Source organism: Staurois parvus, unplaced genomic scaffold (genome assembly GCF_062004578.1).
Source record: "Staurois parvus isolate SC_StPar_1 unplaced genomic scaffold, SC_StPar_1.0 ptg000086l, whole genome shotgun sequence".
In the NCBI taxonomy this organism is placed as follows: Eukaryota; Metazoa; Chordata; class Amphibia; order Anura; family Ranidae; genus Staurois; species Staurois parvus.
In genome coordinates, this window is record NW_028317882.1 from 4825490 (window position 1) to 4850602 (window position 25113).

Here is a 25113-nt window from a genome sequence, read left to right on the forward strand (position 1 = left end):
ACATCTGTTCTGCCCCAGGACAGACAAGTCTACTGGAACAACTCCAGATGCAGGGACCACTCTCCCTAGTTAGCGGAGATAGTCCACTTGCCAGTTTTCAAACCCAGGAATATGCACGTAGGGAAGAGCTGGAACAAACTGTCCCACCCATCAAAGAATGTGAGATACCCCCTTAGCTGCCACCGCACTCCTTGTGCCCCCTTGAGGATTGACATAGACCACCATTGTGGCACTGACCGATTGAATCGAGACTAACAGACCTTAAAGACGATCTACCCAACATTCCAGGGTAAGCCTGATTGCTCATAGCTGCAGAATATTTTTTTTGTTTACAAACGGTTTTATTTTGCAAAAGTAGACTGTAAGACAACAGTACAGTTACAGTGATACTTACAGCAAAAACAAGGTACTTTTGAAGTGTACAATACAGAAAAGTATATTAATATAAGAAAGAAGGAAATAGAAAGTAGAAAAGAGTAGATTGCAAGTACATGAAAACATAGACAATTAAATAGGTTGAATGTTACATCTTGTCAACAGTTTATGCCAGTCAATCTTCACTTGGGATGTTGTTAATCATACAATAAATGTCTGTAATCCTTCCATGATTCCCATTTTTTCTCAAATAAGTGCATCTTATCCAGTAAGGTATAATAAATACGCTCCATGAGCATTACAGCATCAACTCTGTGCAAAACGGAGGCTAAGGGTACAGTATCGGACTTCCAATGTGAGGCCACAGCCCATAAAGTGGCAATACAAATAGTATGTATCAGTCTCATAATGACCTCAGAGACCCCTGGGATATGAGCCCCCAATAAACTGGTCTGTAAAGACAAACGTACTGGAATACCTGCCAATGAGGTAGCCACCTCAGATAATTTGCGCCAAATCAAAGATGTGGTCGGGCAATCCCAAAATATATGAACCAAAGTACCTGTGAGGCCACAGCCCCGGAAACATAAAGGGGAGGTTTGTGGGAACAATACATGTAGTCTTGATGGGGTATAATACCATCTAGTTAAGACCTTAAGGGCAGTCTCACGAACAGAAAGAGATCTAGAACTCCTGTATATGTTATCCACCATGGAATCCCAGTCCTCATCTGAAAGAGTGATACCACTATCCTCCTCCCATTTTTGTCTATACAGAGGTGGCATAGGAGAAAGACAGATCAAAAATTGGTGATAAAGATCAGAAATAATACCCCTACCCCTAGGAGAGTCTCGGCTGATGCGTTCAAAAAGTGAAATTGGAGAAGAGGCTATAAGACCAAAATGTGAATTAAAAAAATGTCTAATCTGTCGGTAATGATGATATTCACACAGAGGAACGTCAAAAAACTTGCGCAGCATATCAAAAGTAATATAAGATCCCCCTCTTTGAAAATCAGATAATCTAATAAAAGATTGATCATACCACCAACTAAACATTTGAGGGGAGGAAAAAGCTGCAATGAAAGTAGGATCACCAAAAAATGAAACACCTGGAAGAACAGAAGAGACCAGATTTAATTTAAATTTGTATTTGGACCAAAGTGTCAGTGAATGCGTCACTATGGAGTTATGAAAAGTAAGCGATCGAGGGGAGATTTTGGACGACAAAATACCCGGTAAATAAAATGGGCGTATAGACTGAGATTCAAACTTAATCCACGGGGTCTGAGAGTTAACAGTTGCCCATTGTGATAGTTGCGCAAAACGAGCTGAGAGATAATATAGCCAAAAATTAGGAAGGCCGAGACCTCCTGTCCGTTGTGAGCGGTACAAAACAGATGAAGTAAAACGTGGACGTTTGTTACCCCAGATAAAATTATTAATAGTCCGTTGAAAGTGATCCAAAAATTTCTTCGATACTGGAACTGGAAGTGCTCTAAAAAGATAAAAGTAGTTTAGGCAAAATATTCATTTTAACTGCCGTGACTCTACCCAGAAAGGAAATAGGGTAACCATGTCAAATCTTCAATAGAGTAGAGAGAGACATGATACACATAGTGGAAAATTAGCGGCAAACATATCTGAGTATCTAGGAGCGAGATTAATACCCAAATAGGAAATCCGATCCGTGACCCAACGAAATGGAAATGAACTGCGGAGAGATGCACTTAGGGAATCAGGAATATTAACAGGCATAATCACCGATTTGGTAAACTTAACAGTAAGACCTGACGCTATAGCAAAATCGTTCAATACAGCACATAAATTAGGCAATGAAGTTAACGGATTGGTAAGGAAAAGCATAACATCATCAGCATACATGCATATTTTAAAATGTGAAACTAATAATGGGTAGCCAGAAATATCCGAATGTGATCTGATTGCTATTGCCAAAGGTTCCAACACCAGCGCAAATAAAAGGGGTGAAAGAGGACAGCCCTGACGGGTACCTCTACCCAATGTAAAAAAAATCAGAATTACAGCCAGGAAGCCTTATTCTCGTTTTAGGAGAGTTGTATAGAGCGTGTATACCAGCCAAAAATCTGTCACTGAAGCCCATTTTCTGCAGAAAGGAACAGAAGTAAGGCCAAAGAACACTGTCAAAGGCCTTGTTTATGTCCAGACTCATCAACAGAAACTTTAGAAGGTAGATTAGCATCTTGAATAACATTTAGTGTGAGGCGAATTATCAGTAATAAATCTGTCTGGAATAAAACCTGATTGGTCCGGAGAGATCAAAGAGGAAATAATAGGGGCCAACCTGTCTGCCAAAATGCGGCTAAATATTTTCAAATCGTTATTCATTACTGAGATTGGTCTATAGTTTTGTGGTAAATGGTGGTCTCTCTGTGGTTTAGGTATTAAAGACATGTTAGCCAAAGCATCTCCTCAGGGAACTTACCTCCTTGCAAAACATCATTAAAGTTATCAAATAGGGAGCCAACGTATGGGCAAAATGTTTATAATAACTAGCGGTGAATCCGTCAGGACCCGGGGCAGTAGAGCTTTTTAACGCACCAATTGCACGGGTTATTTCCTCCAAAGTACAGGGGGCATTAAGAGAGGCTATCTGAGAGGGTGTGAGAGCAGGGAGGAGTATAGAATCCAACCATAAATCGGGTGGTGGAATAGAATTAGAGTGTGGAGGAGCTAATAGGTTAGAATAAAAATTTTTAAAGATACCCAAAACTTCTTGGGGTAGAAATGAAACAGCACCCGAGTTGGTGCGCAACTTATAAATATGTGGGGGGCGTAGAGAGTGATTCAGTTTCCTTGCAAACATAGTGGATGCTGAGCTGCTATGCAACAAAAACGAGGCCTTCGACCAGTGGAGAGCTTTTTCGGTCTTTTGAGAAAGCAGAGTATTCAATTCTAAACGTTTTTGAGATAACTGTTTATTTAGAAGAGATGGATTAGCAATATGACTTCTATAATGTGCTTCTAATTCTCGGGTAAGTTGTAGAATTTGCTGCCATGGTTTTCTATTTCTCGATGAGGCCATAGAGATAATGCGGCCACGTAGGACTGCTTTATGAGCTACCCATAGTGTGGATGGAGATATATCGGGAGTAGAGTTAGACTGAAAATATTCCTGTATGGAAGTAACCAACTCTTGGCGAGATTTAATATTAGTAAGCATCGAGTCATTAAGTCTCCAAGAGTAGGGGGTAGGTGCAAATCCTATAAACAAAATAGTTAAGGCTATAATATTGTGATCCGACCAGGGGCTCAAGTGAATGCAAGCTTTCCTAGAATTAGCTAATAAAATAGGGGTACAGTAGATATAGTCTAATCTAGCATAGGAGTCATGTGGGTGAGAATAAAATGAATAATCCCTGGCTCCTGTATTATGCGCCCTCCAGGTGTCCACTAGTTGGAGGGCATCTAGTTTTCTAGTAAGGGATTTTGGGAAAGCCTGGGAAGATTCCGAGGAGGAGCTTCTAAAAGAGGGTTAGCTACAAGGTTAAAATCACCACCCACCAATAGATGGGGGGACAAAAACCTATCCAGAACACCAAAGAATTTATAGAAAAAGGAAGCTTGTGCCGAATTTGGTGCATAGAGATTAGCAATCGTAAGTTCACGACCCGAAAGGGTTCCTTTAAGAATGATAAACCTGCTGTCTGGATCACGATACCGATATTGAACCTCAAAGGGGAATGAATTATGTAGAAAAATGGCTACTCCTCTACATTTAGAGGAATAAAAGGTATAGTACCCCTGCTTATTTATTAGGATTTATGAAAATATGTCAGATGTTTTGCAGCTGCAAAATGTGTTTCCTGTAGGAAAATAATTTTAGCCCCTTAAAATTTTAGTCGCTTATATTGAAGAAAGGCTGCTTTTGCGCTTATTTGGCGAATTGAAACCCTGGACATTGTGCGAAATACATTAAATTAGCATTGTATAAAAAGATAATAGCTATCAGCATAAGAATACACATTGAAAAGACATCTCCTAGAATCAATTGGCTAGACATAAGAACCTGTAGATCCACATCAGACATAGTTATAGGCAGTAGTACCAATCTGCGGGACAACTAGACCTCAATAAGGGTATTGTGACATCCACAGACCGGCACAAAACCAATATCATGTACTAAAAGTTTGAAAAGAGAAAAGATAAAAAGCAATAGAGGTAAAGCTTTAGTAGCTCCTACAATTAAGGGGATAGGTACAAAACATGGATCAGGTGGGCAATTTGCAATACCTGAAAAAACAAAAAATTCAAACATCAACGGGCCAAATGGGCCTAAGCCATGTCTCCGTAAAACATGGAAAACGGAGCCGCCACCCCACAATCGGGCAGTGACACCTCCGGCCATGTCAGGCGGCAGGGTGGGGTAACGTGTTCAAGAGTTTTGAAACCATGAACTAATGGGCGGAATTAAGAAAGTCCAAAGACCCTTGTTAAACTCTAACCCATCCAGATATCCACAAGAAAGCAAACAATTATCAAAAATACAGAAACATCTCAGTAGTGACCACAAACATTCACATCCTAAGGATGTTGGAGATACAGATGAGCTAAATCCCTGTATCCCGGTTTCTATCTTAGTCATAATACACTGAGAAACAGGTGGGCTAAAAAGCCTTCCCTGAAAAAATAGAAAATACATGATCAAAAGGGCCAAACGGGCCCAAACCCCGCCATCCGAAGAAACAGGAAGCGGAGATGCACCCCTCATCGAGGCGGCGACATCCCTCACCAGGCTAGATGGCAGGGTATGGTCACCTGTCAGAAGTTTCTACGAACCTATGGGCGGCAAAAAGAGGATCCAAGGACCCACGCCAAATTTTTGCACGTCCAAGTAGCTAAATATTAAAATAGTGGTATATGAACATATAACAATTTGCAGCATCCTACAAAGGACTATCAAAACAATTGGTAATATGCAAGTGGGCAAGGTCTATTCAACCCGGTTCTTGTCAGACTCTTCTTTGATCTCTTCGTGGCAATGGGAGAAACTCGAGGGGTGGAAGATAGACGTTGAGGTGATGGGGCGTCCGTCAGGCCCAATTTGGCCAAGATTTCTCCACCTTCGGGAAGGGATGTGGCTATGTAGGTGCTCCCATTATGGGGAACTATCAACTTAAAGGGAAAGCCCCATTTATAGCGGATACGAGCTGAGAAAAGGGCAGTTGTAATTTCCTTCATTTTTCTACGTTTTTCCAATGTAGCTAGAGAAATATCTGGAAAGATTTGTAGAACCGAGCCTTCGAAGGAGATCGTTGGGGTATTGTGAGCAGCTCTAAGTATGTCTTCTTTGGTCAGGAAATCCTTCATACATAGAATAATGTCCCTAGACGGTTTATCATTAGGAGGTTTGGGGCGCAGGGCTATATGGATGCGGTCACAAGCAAAGGACCTAGGGTCACGATCTGGAAGGAGTGACTTGAATAGCTTGGTTATGGTTTGTGAAAGATCAGACACAGACTCCGGAATTCCCGACTCGCAGATTATTCCTGCGATTATCAAGGTCCTCAACCTGCACCTGCAATTGTAAGAAGGCAGTTTGTAAATGATCGTGATCTCTGGAAAGTTCCCCATAAGCCAGGCTGAGTTCATCATGTTTGGTTTCTAAGCGGTTGGTTCTGGGGCCCAGTGTAGCTATTTCCTGAGAGAGAACACTAGTGCTTTTATGCAGTTCTGATTGGAATTTAGCGGCCAGCTTGGTGTACATAGTTTCCAAGCAAGATTCCAGGTCCCCCTTTGTGAGTTGCTGTGTATATTCACTGACCAGAGTTAATGAATGAGCTGTGGTATCCTGCGAGGGATCGGACAGGGATGCTCGTTCTGTATTGTCTGGAGACATGCTGCAAATCTCGTGTGATTTAAGTAGGTATGTCGTGAGGGACTTTTGAGCTTGTCCCCTTTTTTTCTTGGTGGATGGCATACGGGGAGTCTCCTGGGGGTGATTAACTGGAAACTGGATAGCCAAGAGAGATAATAGCCCCAGGAGACCTATAACGCCCGAAACAGGTATAGGGTTATAGTTACATAGATGCCATCAGGCTTATCCGCTAAAACTTTATATTGTAAAAAAAAATCAGCGAACTGTGGAGATGTAGAGAGGATATAGGCCGTGGTAAACACCATTGATAGATCCCAGGAGCAAAATACTGACTCCAACTCCCACCTTAAGGTCTGAGAGGGACAGGGGGCCCGTGTGGAACAGAAGTCCCCCTATGTTGATCTCAAGGCCCTCCAGGGCAGACTCAGGGGGCCCTGGCACTCCACTGGGAGCGGTATATAGGCCTCAGTAGGTCTCCTGGCCCAACGGGGGCCGTCGCCACAGAGAGGTGGTTTCCGGAGTGGTAAACGGGAGCCCCAGACCCTGGATTACTGGAGGGGGACCCGATGGCTAGTAGCTGCCAGCCCTTTTGCCTCCTGTACTCACTGTGGCCCAGATGGGAGATCCGTGTCAGGTGCCGCACTAGGCCGCAGATGTCCGTTGCCACGGGGAGTGGCAATATACTGCAGCGCCCTTCCCCCAGACTCAGGGGATGTAGCGAGGCGCCAGAGCCCCATATCACGCGGCCGCGCCAGGCTGCGGATGTCCGTCGCTGCAGAGGGAGGAAATATCGCCCGGAGCCCCTCTCCTAGACACTGGAGATGTGGCCAAAGACCTCCACTGTCCCGTCAAAGTCCGCAGCTGCATGGATGGCAGCAGATTGTAAAGGTCGGCGCCGGAGCTCCGGATTTTGCGGCCGCTCTGGTCGCCATCTTGGACACACCCCCATAGCTGCAGAATAATGATGGGTAGTCAAGCTTCTTCTGGAGTCCAACAAATTTGAGCCAAACTCAAGCTCAGGACTCCTCCTCAACTGGACTGACTGGCAACCGTCATGACTACTGTCCAACGGAAAGAAAGAAAGGACTGCCTTGCTTGGAGCAAGAGAGACTGGAGCCACCAGAGAAGAGAGACCCTCGTTTACCGATCCAGACAAACCTGGCCTTCCAGAGAGAAGGGGGACCTGTCCCATTTCGCCAGGATCCTGTTTTGCAGAGTCCTCATATGGGACTGCCTTGAAGGTGGAGACCATCAGGCCCAGAGCCTGCATGTAAGATCGCTTGTGGGACAACAGTAATTGTCCAAAGCATCTGAAGTTTGTCTGGCAAGAGAAACCCTTTTGCTTTTCTCGAGTCGAGAATCAAACCCAGGAGTCAAAAGCGGATTTCCTGAGATTCCCGATCAAACCAAAGTCCTACAGAGCACGCATGGTGATCTGGACACTATCCAGCAAGTCTGAATGAGACTCTGCTCGTAAAAGCAAATCATACAGGTACCCGAGCACAGCAATCCCACGTTACCTCAGCAGAGTAAGGACCAGGGCCAAAAAAGTAAATACCCGAGGAGTGGATGCTAGATCAAAGGGTAACTCCACAAACTAAAACTGCCAATCATAAAGCAGAGGAACCACTGATGGAAGTGCAGATCTGCCTGGCCTTCTTTGAGGCCTGGTCAGCCGACTATCACTTAAGCCAGAAGACTAGTGAAAACACCACCGCCAAAATGGAGAGCATGGAGAGCAGTAGGGCAGCATCAAGCAATGCGTCACACACGTATTTCAACCCCTGGACCAATTGGTCCATCAGTTCCACATACTTCTGGGGCAAGTCACTAATGGTCGCACCTTGCTGCAAAACCTTTAACCATTCAGTCAAAGTTTGAAATACCAGGGCCCTGGCCAAAACTGTTAGCATAACCGACCCAACAATAGTAAACATGGAACGTGCAAGGGACTATGCCTTATGGTCCACAGGGTCCTTAAAGGAAGGCAAATCCTCCACTGGAATCATGGTAGCCTTGTTGAGCCTAGAAATAGAGGCCCACTCCTTCAGAAGGGCCTCCACAATGGAATAGCATACAGTAAAGCGTTTAGAAAGTACAAAGGGACGCTTTAGCTTCTGCCAGGCCTTGTAGACAAATTTGTTAAAATATGTGGGGTAAAAAAAAAAAAATCTTAACAGACCTAGCCAGCTTGTCAGTACCAAAAAGTACATGGACCAAATTCCCTACCCCAGCAGAGTCCTCAACCTGAACAGTCTCATGTACAGAGGCTATTAGTGCTGTGACTAGCGCCTTCTCATGAGCTGACGTGGAGGCACACGTATCGTCTGCACTAAGAAATTCTGGGATGCGTCGTCAGGGTCTGTGGGAGTAGGGCCCGAGATGGCACAGCCCAACTCTGACTCAGAGCATTTTCTGTTCCCCTTGCAACCAAACACCTTCTCCACCTGGGAGAAAATGACTCCAGGACAACCGACAAGACTGAGACTGAGGGAGTTGAGGCAACAGAACAGAGGGACCAGAAATATCACTTTAATAAATTAGAATGCGCTTATACTGTTTAATATACTGAGATTACTTCACTCTCCTGGTCTTCCACCACTTTCTGACTACTGGGGGCCTTCCTTCAGCAAACAGTGTATCCAAACATTCTGCATACATTTTGCAAACATAGTACACAATAAGGATCCGTCTCATCTCAAAATCTGAGGGATTGAAAATATAAGAAACACTGGCGAGGAAGCCACAAAGTAAGCACTCTTAGCCAATATGAGTCCAAGTGGATTCACACCCTGGATACATTGACCCCAAGTGGTTCGAATATAGAGTTTGATTTAAACTGCTTTATTAGTGATTATTAGCCTAGATGTTACATTTATACATGTATGCTAGTGACCTGTTATATATTGCTTGGGGTATTGGTAGTATAGCTAACTTACACCAACATTTTTCATGCCTATGCACCCAAGTCAGTACCGAAGTCCCTTTATGTTGAGTGGCTGCCGAGTTACATGGTTACTAGGTAAACCCTTTTGGTTGCCAACTGCCAGATATTCACTATCATATAGGTTATAGATTCCATAAATTATCACTTTCACCCAAGGCTTCTAGTATTGATTAGGTTCCGATTTTATATTATTTTAAATATATTAGGATGTACCGTGTTCTATTTATGTATTTTAGTCTGCTAGCATCAACATATCTAGCATGAGTTATTATTTACCCTTTGTGCTTCAGGTTAATGGCCGCTAGGGGTCTCACACTTTATGACTAACTGAAAATGATTACCACACTGTTGGTTCTTAGTGACTCCTATAAAATGGCTGCCAGTATATTGCATTATGTCCTGAGACTAACACAATCGTTATCTTGTAATGCCGCCAATAGACTGAAATAATATACACTATATAAAAGGACTACCTTTCTGCCTTACCCCTCAAGAAGTCACATGGGTATGACGTAACACGTAGGGCGTGGCCAGGGGCAGACGTGAACCAGAAGTGACATATGCATTAGTGCAGTCTGTGGTTGTTTAACTAGCTGCCGACCGCAGATAGCAGAATGACGGCTGCACTGCGGCCGGCCAGTTCTGAGTGGACGTCATATGACATCCTCCCAGAACGCGCTCTCCTGCGCGCCCCAGGGGGCGCGCACCCGACGATCTCCGTGATCGCTGTGTCCGTAGGACACAGCTGATCACGTGATGTGGTAAAAGGCCAATCACAGCGGCCTTTTACCACGTGATCAGCGGTGTCCAATGACACGCTGATCAGAGGGAAATGCAAGTGCCGGTTCTCGGCTGCACTTTCCTCACGCTGTCAGATCGTGAGGAAAGTACTGCCGAGAACCGGCAGTTGTCAGAGCGGGGATCGGCACCGATCATCAGGGCACTGATGATCAGTGCCCAGCAGTGCCACCCGCAAGTTCCACCCACTTGTGCCCAGCAGTGCGCCCACTAGCTCCGCCCACCTGTGCCCAGCAGTGCGCCCACCTGTGCCACTCTGCAGTGTCACACACCTGTGCCCAGAAGTGCCACCTACCTGTGCCCAGCAGTGCCACCCACCTGTGCCCACCCACCTGTGCCCACCAGTGCCACCCACCAGTGTTGTCCACCAGTGCAGCCCAGCAGTGCTGCCAGTCAGTGCCACCAGTCAGTGCCCAGCGGTTGTGCCAGTCAGTGCCACCAGTCAGTGCCCAGCAGTGATGTCAGTCAGTGCCGTCTATCAGTACCCATCATCAGTGTCACCTATCAGTGCCACCTCATTAGTACTGCCTATCAGTGCCCTTTAGTGCTGCCTATCAGTGCCGCCTATCACTGCCCATCAGTGCTGCCTCATCAACGCACATCAGCGAAGGAGAAAAATTACCTGTTTGAAAAATTTTATAATAGAAACAAAGAAACTTTTTTTTTTTTTCAAATTTTTTGCACTTTTTTTTATTTATAGCGCAAAAAGTAAAGCGCCCAGTGGTGATTAAATACCACCAAAATAAAGCTCTTATTTGTGAGAAAAAAATGATCAAAATTTCATATGGGTACAATGTTGCATGACCGCGCAATTGTCAATCAAAGTGCGGCAGCGCTGAAAGCTGAAAATTGGCCTGGTAAATAAGGGGGTATAAGTGCCTGGTAGGCAAGTGGTTAATTCATATGTGATTTTAATGGTGTAAGTGCAATACTTTTAATAAAATTCATTTATTGGAACATACTGCACTAGTGGAGATCCCTCTGTTTCCTCTACATGAGTGAAGAAAATATGATCCCAATCAACCCTTAAAAGGGACCGGTCTTGTAACTGGGTCCAGAGACCGGGAAGAAGGAAGGAGGGCCCCCAGTGGTCAGAAAGCGGTGAAGGACCAGGCGATTGGGACCCAGCAGAGCACAGCACCCAGGAAAAGGGGGAAACTGGAAAGCTAACTACCCCAGAACAAACTGCCCAGAAGCTGTGCCAACAAGTGCACCTCAGCTCGCCTGCCCAGTACAATGCAGGCCTCCACGAGCCTCCTCTTACAAAAGCTAAAGATAAAACCCTATCTGCTATGGATATCAAGAGTCACTGTGTCTGTCAATAAATGAAAGAGATGTATCTATCTGGAATTACATCTGAAAAATAGTTGTGTATTTCCTGCTACGTGAGGGTGTCTAGATACTCCTGAGTTTACTACCTCATAACAGTATATCTAAGTCACTGCTTCCTATGACTGCTATTCTCAGGAGATTTGGGGATTGTCATTATATGCTTACTGCTCACTAGACACTTTGACATGAGGAAGTAAAAGCCCTGCCTCTATAAAAAGGTAATTAGAGGCAGAGATTTTGTACAGAAAGTAATAGTACAGACAAGGCATGTTTGGGTACAGCTTCCAGAGTTCAGTTCCCCTTTAAAGCTAGGTTCATTTATGTGTTTTTCGGAGATTTGCAGAAATGCATACCAATCTAACCTAATTTCCTACGGGTCTCATTCACATCTATGCAGTTTCCTGCAGTGAATTTTATAAAAAGGTGCAAGTACCTTTTTGCATGCAGAATGGTGCATATTTGGCTCCATAGACTTCTATACAATCGCATAAAAAAACACATATTAATGCGTTTTTGCCACAGTATTGCTTTTTTCCTGTATTACAAATTACCTTCTGCTAGTAACATCATAACATAGCTTGCCATTGGCCAAAACAAAAGAGTGCAAGAACACAAAAACCAGTAAAAAAAAAATAGCACATTAAAAAAAAAAAAGCAAAACATGCTGAAAAATTGCATCAATTGCACATGCACAGCTGTGAACCTAGCTGAAGTGTTTTCTGCTGTTGGTCATTCAAATGTTTATAAAATCTACTAGCTAACAGGTTAGAAAATCCATGTTTTGCCAAGGACTTCTAATGGTCAAAACCAAACTGTTAACCCATGGCCTAATTTTCCTATGCTAGTAACAAGTCATCCTTGCGGTTGATAACACTGCTTGCATGGATTATACTATGTTTGGTTATCCCAACTGTGATCGTCCTTATACAGGCAGTCGAAGATCTTTTTTTAACTTGAGGTTACTTTTGTGATGTGTAATGTGGGAAAACCTGCGTGTAACTGCTACTTCAATCCTACAGTAACTGGAGCACATAAACTAGCAAGTATGATAATTTCAGTGTATCTGGTAGACAAATTCTTATTCAATTTTTATTCCTCAACCCCATTTACCATAGAAAATCTTAGCAGACTTAATTATCACAACAGCTCTCAAGCATAAGTTACCAAATGTCTTGCCATAAAAATAAAACACCTTTGTGCAAACTATTATATACATTACATGGAATATTTATATAAGCAAACAACATTTTTACAAATATCCATTACACAATTCAAGAAAGAAATCATACCTGCAGTAGATAGGTTTCGAACAACAGTACCCATCTGCTGGTTGTATCGCACTGCCCTGGTCTTCAACACAGGCCCACTTTTGCTAAAGAAAGGAATTAGATTACAAACCACTTATTCCAAGAAAAAAGTAAAAATGAATAGTAATATGGCACAACCATCAAGGCAAGTCGCTACCTTGTACACAAATAATATAATAACTAATCAATATATTTCTATAGCACTTTATTTCTGTTACATTTAAAGTCGATAACTATAGCACATGATATACACATGCTGCTCCTCCTTTATTTTTTTGAACAAAAGAGCTCATTCTGTTTACAATCAAATTGGCTGGTTATCACATCACTATACCAAACTCAGTTGTTATACAAACCTTTCACACATTGCCAAGGGTTGTGGCAACCCATAATACATTTTGACTGAAGTGCAACCAACACAAAGTGGCACATAATTGTGAAGTGGAAGGAAAATGATAAATGGTTTTCAAAATATTTTACAAATAAAAGATCTGAAAAGTGTGGCGTGCATTTGTATTCAGCCCCCCAGAGTCAATACTTTGTAGAACCACCTTCCGCTGCAACTACAGTCTTTTTGGGGATGTCTCTACCAGCTTTGCACATCTAGAGAGTGGAATTTGTGACCATTTTTCTTTGCTGTTCACAGACACTCTCTATCCAATCTGACAGCTTGAGCGATTTTGCAAAGTCTTGCCACAGATTCTCAATTGGATTTAGGTCTGGACTTTGACTGGGCGATTATAGCACATGATAATCAAAAAACAGGTTGCGCTAATATTGTAAAATATAAATGCAATATCACATGAGTGTTCAAAATAATTTTATTTAGTGAATAAAGTACAGTCCAAACACTAATATATTGTGTCACAATATCATTCAAAAATAATGTATCTTTGTGTCCAACAAAAATCCACCACCAAATAAATTAAATGAACTCACCAGAATAATATGCTGATCAAATTATAAATCAGCATAAACGCTTTCTGCTCTGGGAGCAATACATCTGATGAGGAGAAGAATATTAAGGAAGTAGATCCATATTGCTGAGTATTCCCTGCAGAGTATTACTCCTTGATAAAAGCTTCAGTGCTGCTCATTCTTCTGCAGAATATTGCTCCCAGAGCAGAAAGCGTTTATGCTGATTTATAATTTGATCAGCATATTGCTATGGTGAGTTCATTCAATTTATTTGGTGGTGGATTTGACACATGGTGGATTTTTGTTGGACACAAAAGAAATTCTTTTTGAATGATATTGTGACACAATATATTGGTGTTTGGAGATTACTTTATTCACTATATAAATTTTTTTGAATACTCATTATATGTGATACCCTTTGGCGCTATAAAAATACTGTATAATAATATTGCATTTATATTTTATAATACTTGCGCAACCTGTTTGATTATTATTTGCACCTTTTGTAGGTCAGGTTTTGCAGCTCTTATATATGTTTTTCACTTTATTTTTTCTGTGGAGCTATCCATATTTTTTCTTTAGATTATAGCACATGAATATGCTTTGATCTAAACCAGGGGTTTTCAAACTTTATATATAAAAAGGGCCAATTTACTGTTCTTCAGACTTTAGGGGGGGACGGACTGTGGACATTGGGAATAGAAAATGTACCAGTATCATTGAGAGCAAACAATGCCCCATTTTTGGAGCGAATGAGCGGAACTGTGCCCCATCGTATCACTGGGGAATCGTGCCCCATGATTGGTGTAATTGGGCAGAACTGTGCCCCATCGTTGGTGTCATTGGGAAGAATTGTGCCCCACCATTGGGAGGAGTTGTGCACGATTAATAGTTATCCTATGGACAGATTCTCCCACCTGAGCTGTGGATCTCTGCAGCTCCTCCAGAGTTGACAAGGGCCTCTTGACTGCTTCTCTGATTAATGCAATCCTTGCCCAGCCTGTCAATTTATGTGGACAGCCATGTCTTGGTAGGTTTGCAGTTGTGCCATACTCTTTCCATTTTCGGATGATGGATTGAACAGTGCTCCGTGAGATGTTCAAAGCTTGGGAAATTTTTTTTATAACCTAACCCTGCTTTAAACTTCTCCACAACTTTATCCCTGACCTGTCTGGTGTGTTCCTTGGCTTTCATGATGCTGTTTGTTCACTAGTGTTCTCTAACAAACCCCTGAGGGCTTCACAGAACAGCTGTATTTATACTGAGATTAAATTACACACAGGTGCATTCTATTTACTAATTAGGAGTATCAGAGTAAAGGGGGCCGAATACAAATGCACGCCACACTTTTCAGATGTTTATCTGTAAAAAATTTTGAAAACCATTTATCATTTTTCCTTTCACTTCACAATTATGTCCAACTTTGTGTTGGTATATTACATAAAATCCCAATAAAATACATTTACGTATGAATACTTCTTCAAGGCACTGTATACACCCAATAAAATTGAAAGTAAATCTGACCTTACATTAGTCATCTTTACCTCACTACACCAAAGAGCAGATTTATGCTAAACATAAGAGTGTCAAAATATAAAATGGGCATCTATTTCAAGATGACAGCATAGGGAACTATATACAACTTAAAAAATTATGCAGTTTCTGGACAGTGAAGTTAATTATTCCTAATGGCTGCCCACAATGCAATTTAGAATTTCAACACCATCTATAGGGTAACCCTAAAATGCAAAAGGAAAAAAAAAAAAGCATGCTATTTCTACCATGCACCCCTAAGAGCAATGCAATTACTTACAATGTTAAGTTAGCAGAATCATAAGCAGGTGACGTGAGGCTTTGAGGTGGAAGCCTAAAAAACAAATTCAATGGTTATCTTAGAAACACAGATTAGTAAAAAACCTGCTAAAATCTTTATATTGGCCTGAGCCTTTGTCTTTAATAGATTTCCATAAAATGTTGTATGTATCTTTTGAGCACAAGACTAAGCGATGACCAATATAGTTTAGTCATATTGCTCTATCTAAACATAAAATTAATTTTCATCTTATAAAAGACACCTGCCAAGAGAAAAATATATGAGCTTCTACTGTTTATCTTCTAAAAAAAATGTGAAACTGTTTTACTCACCACAAAATTCTTTTATCTGAATTCATTGAGAGAGACAGCCTTGACTAAAGATAACCAATTACTACTGGGCTGTGCTGCCCATTTCCCCCCCAAAAAACAGGTAGGCTGGGACAGCTACCTTGGGTAGCTTTACCCCCCCCCCCCCCCGGCTATCAGATAACATCAGGTTCAAGCAGCATAAGGAAAATATATATCTATACTTAAAACATAACCGGTAACTGGCCCAAGCAACCCAAACGAGGGATGGAAGCTGTGTCTCTCGATGAACTCGTAAAACAGTAAACAGTAAATCCCATATCCTGGAATACAATAGAGGACACAGCCCAGGAATTCATAGACCGTGGACTATATGACACTAACTTGTTGATTGGACACTAGCAAAGGTTTTCTAAGGGAAGGACCCCAAGTGCACTCTCATATAACCCTATCAACTCTATGGGACTCTAGTTTTGCTGCAATCATTAAGGAGTAAGAGACGATAGAGAGGAGGGACCCGTCTCCTGTAATGTACTCAGATATATGAAAATTACTGGTAAATCAATATTCTTAAGCTTACAGTACAGGACCAGCAAGCCATTATCCATGGCACATCCCAAAGCAATAAGCCAAAGGATTAGGCAACCACATAGCAAACAGAACCCCACCTCAAAACAGGGTCAACAGACATGAAAAACACTCAAATGAAAGCTTGAAACACCTGAACATCTACTTACATTAAGAAAGTATGAACAGAAGACCAGGTTGTAGCCTTCCAAACCTGTGAAATGGAATGCTTGATGTTGAAAGGCACAAGTAGCAACAACAGATTGGGCGCAAGTCCAGGAATGAGTAGCCCGAGCTACCCCAACAACAGGGGCAACATACTAATATACAAAAAAAAAAAAAAAAAAAAAAAAAAAAAGGATGAGCCCTTACTTCACAAAGAGAATTACTCAGCCCCAGTAAAATTTTGTTCTCTAAAGGAGGTCTTTGAAAGACTAAAATAACTAAATATAGGTCCCACGAAGATGGAGATCTGACAGAAGCAAAATGAGTTGCTTTATGAAAAAAAGTACAGATAAAAATCTGATTTGCTAAAGTGAATTAAACAAAAGGCTGAAACCTGTACCAATAGCCAATATCTGATAAACATAAAAGGAAGGGATCCTACCCACTAAAAAATCCAGAGAAGGACTGCTCAAAGGCTCACACAATCAGAAGTATGATTTCCAAGTTTGATGGTAGATTTTGCACAAATAAGATTTAGAAGCCTGCAGCAAAATTAAACTCAGACAAAAACCCTGTCACTCAGCACTTGGGTGTCAACAGTCATACTGTTAAAGCAACGAATGAAAAGTAGAATAGAAGACTTGAGACAGGAGATCTGGAAGATTCAAAAGTTGCAACAGTATATCCCGCTAGCCTGAATGTACTGAATCCTTCAAGACCATTCTGGACCTACAAAACTCCGACAAAGACTACTGACATGGTCCTCAATTTTGTCGAGCATAAGAAAACATTTCACCAGATCAATGTCCAAGATTAACCTCACACACTCTAGATGAAGATCTGTGGTCAAACTGGATTTTTGGGGGTAGATTTACTAATGGCAAACAGACTGTGCAGTTTGCAAGTGCAGTTGCAGTCAAGTTTCCAAGAGCTTAGGAAATCTCTCCTAATTTCCATCATCCAATCATGTGCAAGCAAAAATGTTTGTTTTTTTCCTTGCACCTGATTTGGTATTCTTTACAAAGTGAGGCTTTACCACATTACATTTACTAAGGAAAATGAGTGCAATTGCACTTACAAAGTGCAGTCTATTTGCTTTTAGTAAATCCACCCCTTGGTGTTTAAAGTCCAACCAAAGTCCTGTAACGTATACAATGTTACCTGAATGAAGTCTGATGGGAGTCAGCCCACACAAGATTATCATTGAGATATCCCACAATTTGGATCCCTGAGGCAGAGAACAGCAAGAACAGGGGCCAGGACCACTGTGAATACTTAAAAGCGCCAAGGTCGGAAGGAAGAGTCACAAATTGGTAATGGTCCTGTGTCTCATGGAAGATCTTAGAAAACAGTGGTTGCCCTGACAAATGAGGACATGGAAGATTTGCATACTAAATGTCGATTGATGCTAGGAAGTCTCCCTAGTGGTGAGCAACCACCAAACAAATGGACTCCATTCTGATTTTTTTTTCACTTTAACAATGCTTTCAGATCCAGGATAGAATGAATAATTCTATTCCTCCATGCCAGAAGGACAAGCCTAACCCCAATAGCTGGCAAACAATCTGAGATACCACCCTCCATCTTGTCCCCCAAAGGTGTGAGCAAACCTTCATGCAGAGGTGGGCTTATTTGTGACCATAAAGAACTCATTCTGTCAAAGTAATTTGGATTCCATGAAAGTAGAGGCTTTAACATTTCAGAGCTTGAGCCATTTGTTCTGTTAAAGCCAACAAAGCAGAAAGTACCTGTTCTGAAGCAATGTCCTGTTTCAAAAGTCTTGCGCACTTAGTGATGGTCTGACGGACCAGAACCGACACAGGTCTTATCAGAGCTCTTGCGACAATATACATCTGACAACTGACTTTATTTTACGATCTCCACAGGGATCATTGTCACCATATGTAAACATAAAACCAGTAGTACCACAAGAACATCAGCCCATTTTTTAGTAAAATCTTCTGCAAAGGGATAGACAGAAAAACATTTTGGCAATACAAACACCCCATTAGGATGCTCCTATTACTTCTAGTCATCAAAAAAACAAGTGGTTTGGAAATAGTTTAGCACCTTGCTTAAGAAACCCAAATAAAACTGAGAAAGTGGTACAGGGAAGTAAAAGGCTGCTGTCTGAAAATGAAAACCCACACGAGGGCTCCACCACTGCTGCTTAACCGTTTCAATACCGTGCAATTTTACACCTTCCCGCCCAGGCCAGTTTTCAGGTTTCAGCGCTCTCACACTTTGAATGACAATTGCGCGGTCAAACAACACTGTACCCAAACTAAAATTTTATCATTTTCTTCACACAACTAGAGCTTTCTTTTGGTGGTATTTAATCACCACTGGGGTTTTTATTTTTTGCTAAATTAACAAAAAAAGACCAAAAAGTTTGAAAAAAAAAAACCACATTTTTCTTTGTTTCTGTTATAAAAGTTTACAAATAAATAATTGTTCTTCATAAATTTAGGCCGAGATGTATTCTGCTACATGTCTTTGGTGAAAATAACCCAAATTAGGATGTATTTTTTAGTTTGTAGGAAAGTTATAGAGTTCACAAACTATGGTATAGATCTGAATATTGATCAATCCTGAAGTACTGACAGCCAATCTAATTTCTTGAGGTCCAAGAATGTCAGAATAGTACAGATATCCCCAAATGACCCATTTTTGCAGAGTAGACAGTCCGACGTACTTCATAAGAGGCATGTCGAATTTTTTGAAGTTGTATTTTTTTGTCATAATTTTTCGGAAAATGAAAAAATGAAAAAAAATTATTCACTATTTTTTTTTACATACTGTCACCAGTGCAGTACAGCGTCATCATATAACTGACATGGCGTTGAACAGGGACACTGACTGGTGACAGTATGAAAAAAATATATATATTATTTTTATTATTTTTTTTTATTTTTTTATTATATTTATTTTTTTATTACATTTTTTTTTATTTTTTTTTAAGATTTTGTTTTCATATTTTACTTTAACCAAAGTAGTGCAATGTTACCATAGTAACATTGTACTACTTTGGGGAAGTGATCAGTATTTTTTTTTTTTTTTTTTACACAATTTGCTTATAGCAAAGAATTACTTTGCTATAAGCAAGCATTTACCTGAATGAAATCGATTAATTCAGTTTTTTTTTTGTTTTTTTTTGTGCTTAGCTGTGATTTGGTCACAGCTAATCACATGACATGTGCATGTGATTAGCTGTGACCATTCACAGCTAGGCACTAGTATACAATGGATGGCATCATGAATGAAGCCATCCATTGTATACAACTGTCATGTGACCTGCTGTGATTGGTCACAGCAGGTCACATGGTACCAGCAACGGGAGCCGGTACTCGGATCTGTCATCGGCCGTGTCCGAGGTGCACGGCCGGTGACAGATCGCACTGCTGCGCCGCTCTGCATTAGCGCAAACGGCGCATGTGCGGGAGCACGCCAAATGGCGTGCACCCGGAATGCGGGGACACAATTGAAGCCGCCAAACAGCCATTGGCCGGGCGCTAATGGTTAAAGAGCACAAAACGACAACTGCATTACTGAGTCTTTAAGCCACAAGTCCAAGCACGCATGCATTTGTGCAATATTTCAGAGACTGTGCAGTAATGGAAAAAAATATCCACAACCACAAGGAAAAAAAAAACCAGGCAGCTGTAGAGGAAAGAGGAAGAAAGACTGAGCGGTGGCTGTGCAAAAAACACAGGGTCGACCACTGCAACTACTTACCAGGGAAAAGAGTAAATACACAAAAAGTAAATATACTGGTTGTGGATCCAACAGTATAGACATCAAGGACCAGAAAGCAAAAAAAATAAATAAAAAGACAGCCTCCAGGATCCATAAAACCTCTGGTGCTTCACATCTGGTCCGTGGAATGCAGGAGCATCCTGGACACACAACTTAGGCTGGCCATACACTATACAATTTTCTGTACAATCTCTGCCCAATTTTCTTTAGATTTACCTTCAACTGTGTAGTGCAAGGGCCCGCCTAATTGGATACAATTGAAAGTGTTGTTTAGGTTTGACTTCATATTATATGGTTTTTTGGTAAATCTACAGAAATTTTCTAAAGAAAATTGTATAGTGTATGGCCAGCCTAAGTGCTGCTGCTTGTATCCTAATACAAGCCAGTTTTTATGGTCTGTGAGTTTTTGTCTTGTGAGAATTTTAATAAAATTGCATAATTCTATTAGAGATTGCTCTCTGGTTCCGTCTATACTCTGTGGAGGTATGGAGGAGCAAGGAGTGGAAATGACACCCAGGATTGAACAGCGCAAGTGACCCACTTTTAACAAAAAAGGGGCCAGGAACTCCGATGAGTGGGGTCCACAGAAGGGGAGCATGAATGTTACACATATTGGAGTGTGGAAACGGCACTTTATGTCAAGAGCGCTTTCTTATAGAGAGCACTTTTTTATGGATATCACACATTGCATTTCATAACGCAGTATTTTTATTTTGATTATTTCACCTGCTATCTTACTAGTTCAACTGTATTCAAGTGCATTAAGAGGGAAGTGTATCATAATAGAGGATCATATCGCAAATATTATAATATGGTTTTAAAGGTGGGAGATGTCTAGTACACACACTGTTAAAACATATTGGTATAGTATAAGGGGTTACACCCACACGGGAGTTTTATTGCTTGTGCACTTAACACGCAAGATGTTTGTAGACACTTGAAGGAGGAAGAAGGGAGGTGTACTGTAGCTAAAATATTTATCAAATTGATAAAATGTTAAAATCGGAACTACACTGCATCTGAGCTCCACAAACCGAAAGTACTATTTTTAATATTCAAGGCAGACTCCCCATTCATCCATGTCTCCATGCTTTATTTTGTAGAGAAATTATTTTTAAAAACACCCCCTAACATTTCTGGCGGCAGCTATCATGAGTAAGAGCAGATGAGTCAAGTAGCATTTACTTTCTGGAATACATCTGCCTTTAGCTAACGCAGGAGGGTGTGCTTAGTTGAGAAAACCCCTCCTCCCTTCTTGAAGACTATGGGATTTATGACCTAATTTGCCTAGGCCTGGAAACTAGGAAATAAATGGAAACGTGGAAAAAAAAAAAAAAAAGTTTAAAACAAGTAAATATGATGTACATATTCAGTGTTGACTGAGAGGGGGAAGTTCCTATTTAAGGAGTTTGAGGATTTGTAACCAGCTAGTTCAAACAATCACTCCTCACTCCCCAATCAACAATGCCAGTGGATGCAATTACCAAGCTGGACCATTGCAGGCAGGATGAAGTTGGAAGAAGTATTCTGTTAACAGATGTATAGTCTCCATGTGACAAAACATTAGATGTCTTTTTGTAACTCACCAAAAAAAAACCTCTCTCTGAGTTAATTGATGGATACAGCTCATCTATGCTTGACCATAGGGGTTTATCGCCACCTACAGGAGTAGGACAGTAGGCAGAAATAAAAACCCCACAGCACCACCCATGGGCAGTCCAAGCTGGTATAAACTCCCTCTCTGCTATAGACAATCCAGCTAGTCACAAAGCGCTGCTGTGTGCTGTGTCCGTCAATGAACTGAGAGAAATGAATTTTACGGTAACAAAAATATTCTGTTTTCTCTTACGTCCATTGACAGGCACAGATCTTTTAAGCTTGACCATAGGGACTTACCAAAGCAGTGCCTCAATGAGGGGTGGGTGAAGAAAAATAACAGGAACAACCAAACCAGCTTCGGAGATGCAAAACACAACAACTTAATAAAAGTGTGCACAGATAACAAGGTAGTCTCCTGAAAAACTGGAGACACGAACGCCTGATGTCAGAATTCCCAGGAGGCATGAATCACTCTGGAAGTGTGTGCCGTGAAAGGGAAGAGCCCAACCCCAAAAGGAAGAAACTTGAACAATAGTCTGCCGATCGCTGAAGCACAACCTTTTCTGGGTGCAAAGGTCACAAGCACAGGGAAGGCAGAACAAAGACTTCAAGCTGGTGTGAACCATCAGAAGGAAGGAGGGACAAGGACAGGCTAAGGCTGGCTGTATTTTTTTTTTTGGTGAAGGCAACTAAAAAAAAGGCAACTCCCCGAGATACCATAAGCAGGGGAATATCCCAAACAAACACTCTCAAAGGAGGCTTCCGAAGGACCGAAAAAACCAAGGTCAGCTCCTACAGTGGCAAAGGTGAATGTACAGAAGGTGCCACATGGCCAACCCCTTGGTGAAGATACAAATCCATGGAGATAGAGTATAAAGCTCAGAGAAAGAAGATTACAAAAATGGAAACCTGACCCTTAATGGTACGAAAGGCAGCCCTTGTGCAACATTCTGTTGGAAAAGGCCAAAACTCAAGCCACTGAGAAGTGGAGTGGATGAACACTCAAAGCCGAGCACCAGATGATGCAAGCATTCAAGGTGCGCTGAACAATCTCGCAAGAGGAAGACCCTCACCCAAGCAATATAGTCAGGATCACCAAACGTGACGACTCCTGACTCGCAGAACCAGGCTGTCAATAGTCATGCTGTCAACACCAGAGATTACAAGCAGGGTGGAGTACAGGTCCTTGGTACCAGAGATCCTCCAGAAGGGGCAGTCGTCAGGAGGCATCCACGATTAAATAGCCACCAAACTGACTAGAATCCATTTGGCCTGCTTTGTGCACAGTCGAAGAGGAAGGAAGTCTAAATGATACTGACGCCAGAACGCCACCAATGCACCTGTCACATCCTTCAGGGTACCCTTCGCTCCCACCACGAACCTGGGCACCGTCCTGTGGAGGTGAGGCAGCGGAAGATCCAAATCCGGAGAGCCCCATCGAAGGCAGATTGGAAGGGACACAGATGGGTGTAGGGACAACTCTCCCCAATTTAGAGTCAGACGTCTGAGGCATCCGCCTGTCCATTCCCAATGCCTGGGATGTACACAGAGGAGAGAGGCAGTAGATGAAGGTTCACTTCCCAAAGGGTGCGTGAGAACTCCAGCGTACCGTAACGTGTATCATCCAGGAGTTGATACTGGTCAGCACAGCGGCGTCTGTCAAGATAAAAACTTGACTGGGAACCCATGAAAAAGATCTGTACACCGAGCCAGACCCAGCCCGATCTCAGATAACTCCAGGACATAGATAAGCAGCTGAGCCACCTACGGCGTCCAATGTCCCCTCCTCAGCTGGACAGGCTGGAATCCATTGTGACTACTGTTCAGCGGAGAGGAAGTAACTTCTCAATCTGAAGGGCAAGCAAGCGAAGCCACCAGAGGAGAGAAGCCCTGGTCAACATACCAAGATGAATGTGGTTGACCAGGGAAGCTGGTGAGTTATCCCATTGGCTAGGAGATCACTCTGGAGAACGGTTGCATGGAACTGCACATACAGGACCTTCTCAAAGTGGGGCACCATAGAACCCAAGAACTGCACATACAAGATCGCAAGAAAACGGTCTGCCGGACAGAAACAGCAGGGCTGCTGTCCAAACGTCTGGAGTGCTGTCCTTCAGGAGAAACCCTTGGGACCACACCAAGCTGATAAGACTCACAAACTCCTGCTTTGCAGTGAGTGTCAAGGCAGACAGTTTGAAAATCAGGACCCATCAGAGTTCCTACAGAGTGCCTTGTGATCAACATGTAGTCCATCAGCAAGTCTAAGCTTGCAAGGGAGGGTCATTCAGGTAGCCAGTACGGTAATCCTCTGGTGTCTCAGCAATGTCAGCACCAAGGCCAGAACCATGGCAATAGCAAAACCGCCCATCCCCACTACCACCACCACCATCATAAAAAGCCTGCAGGCAAGACAGCGGAGGCAAAACATTGGAAAGTAAAAATTCTTCTGGAGATGAAGAAAATTCCATTTTAGAGCGAGACACAGTCTGTTCCTGGATCCAGCATTTAGAGATGAGTGACCATGCGAAGCAGTAAGAACAACCACCCAACTAGGAATTGAGTGATGTGTCTTAATGGGGATGGAGCCCCTGTGCAGGGAGCCTACTCAGCACAGAAAAGGAAGGACCACCTGAAATCTATAGCCAAGGGAAATTAGAGGACCAGGGTACCTAACCCCATGCCAAATCGCCACAGAGGGTAAGGGGGTAGTAAGAGACAGAGACCCTGGAGGGGACTCTGCAGGACCGACCACCCCAGGGAGCCCCCACGCCCAGCGTCCGATCCTGTGACAGAAGGAAGGAGGCATTCTTACTTACGGATCCATTGGAGCATGTGGGTAAGGCTCCCTTGACAGATCCACCTCTCCACCGAAGTGAGGGGGGAAGGGGGGGGCTGTCGGCCATGGGTAACACTGTGACACGGACTATAGGTTCCCGGTCATGTGTGTCCCTGCAAGATGTTTACTTCACTGGCCGCCCCTTTTGGTCCAGCTCGTCACAGCCAACCCAGCGTTGAGTCTGTGTGCGCTCATTGGCCAGACTGGACTGACCACTGGATCCAGATTATCCAGCCTGTCGCCCAGCCTGGTGGTCGACTGAAGATCTCCGCAGTACAAAATCCCAGAAAAAAAGGAAAAAAAAGGAAAAAAAAGCTATGGAATCAAAAGATCTAGGTCTTTACTCCTACACTAGGCAGAAATAACCGGATTGCCTATAGCAGAGAGGGGGTTTATACCAGCTAGGACTGTCCAAAGGCAGTGATTTGTGTTGTAGGCACTGGGAGATACTGTAAGTTTGACAGTTTGCCAATATTTGCAATGTTTATAGATGCACACATCCTAGTTTAGGAGCACACCGCACATGTGCCCCCATA

General features: G+C 42.5%; 1 protein-coding gene across 3 annotated transcripts in view; it reads right to left on the reverse strand.

Moving 5' to 3' along the window:
- CENPC (centromere protein C) overlaps positions 1–25113 on the reverse strand; it is a 149156-nt gene that overhangs the window by 29357 nt on the left and 94686 nt on the right. For all 3 annotated transcript variants that reach the window (XM_089669985.1, XM_089669986.1, XM_089669984.1), the window contains exons 19-20: positions 15347–15400; positions 12598–12680 (exon numbers count right to left, since the gene is read on the reverse strand). In XM_089669985.1, the coding sequence (XP_089526111.1) occupies positions 12598–12680; positions 15347–15400 (137 nt within the window). The remainder of the gene's footprint in view (positions 1–12597; positions 12681–15346; positions 15401–25113) is intronic.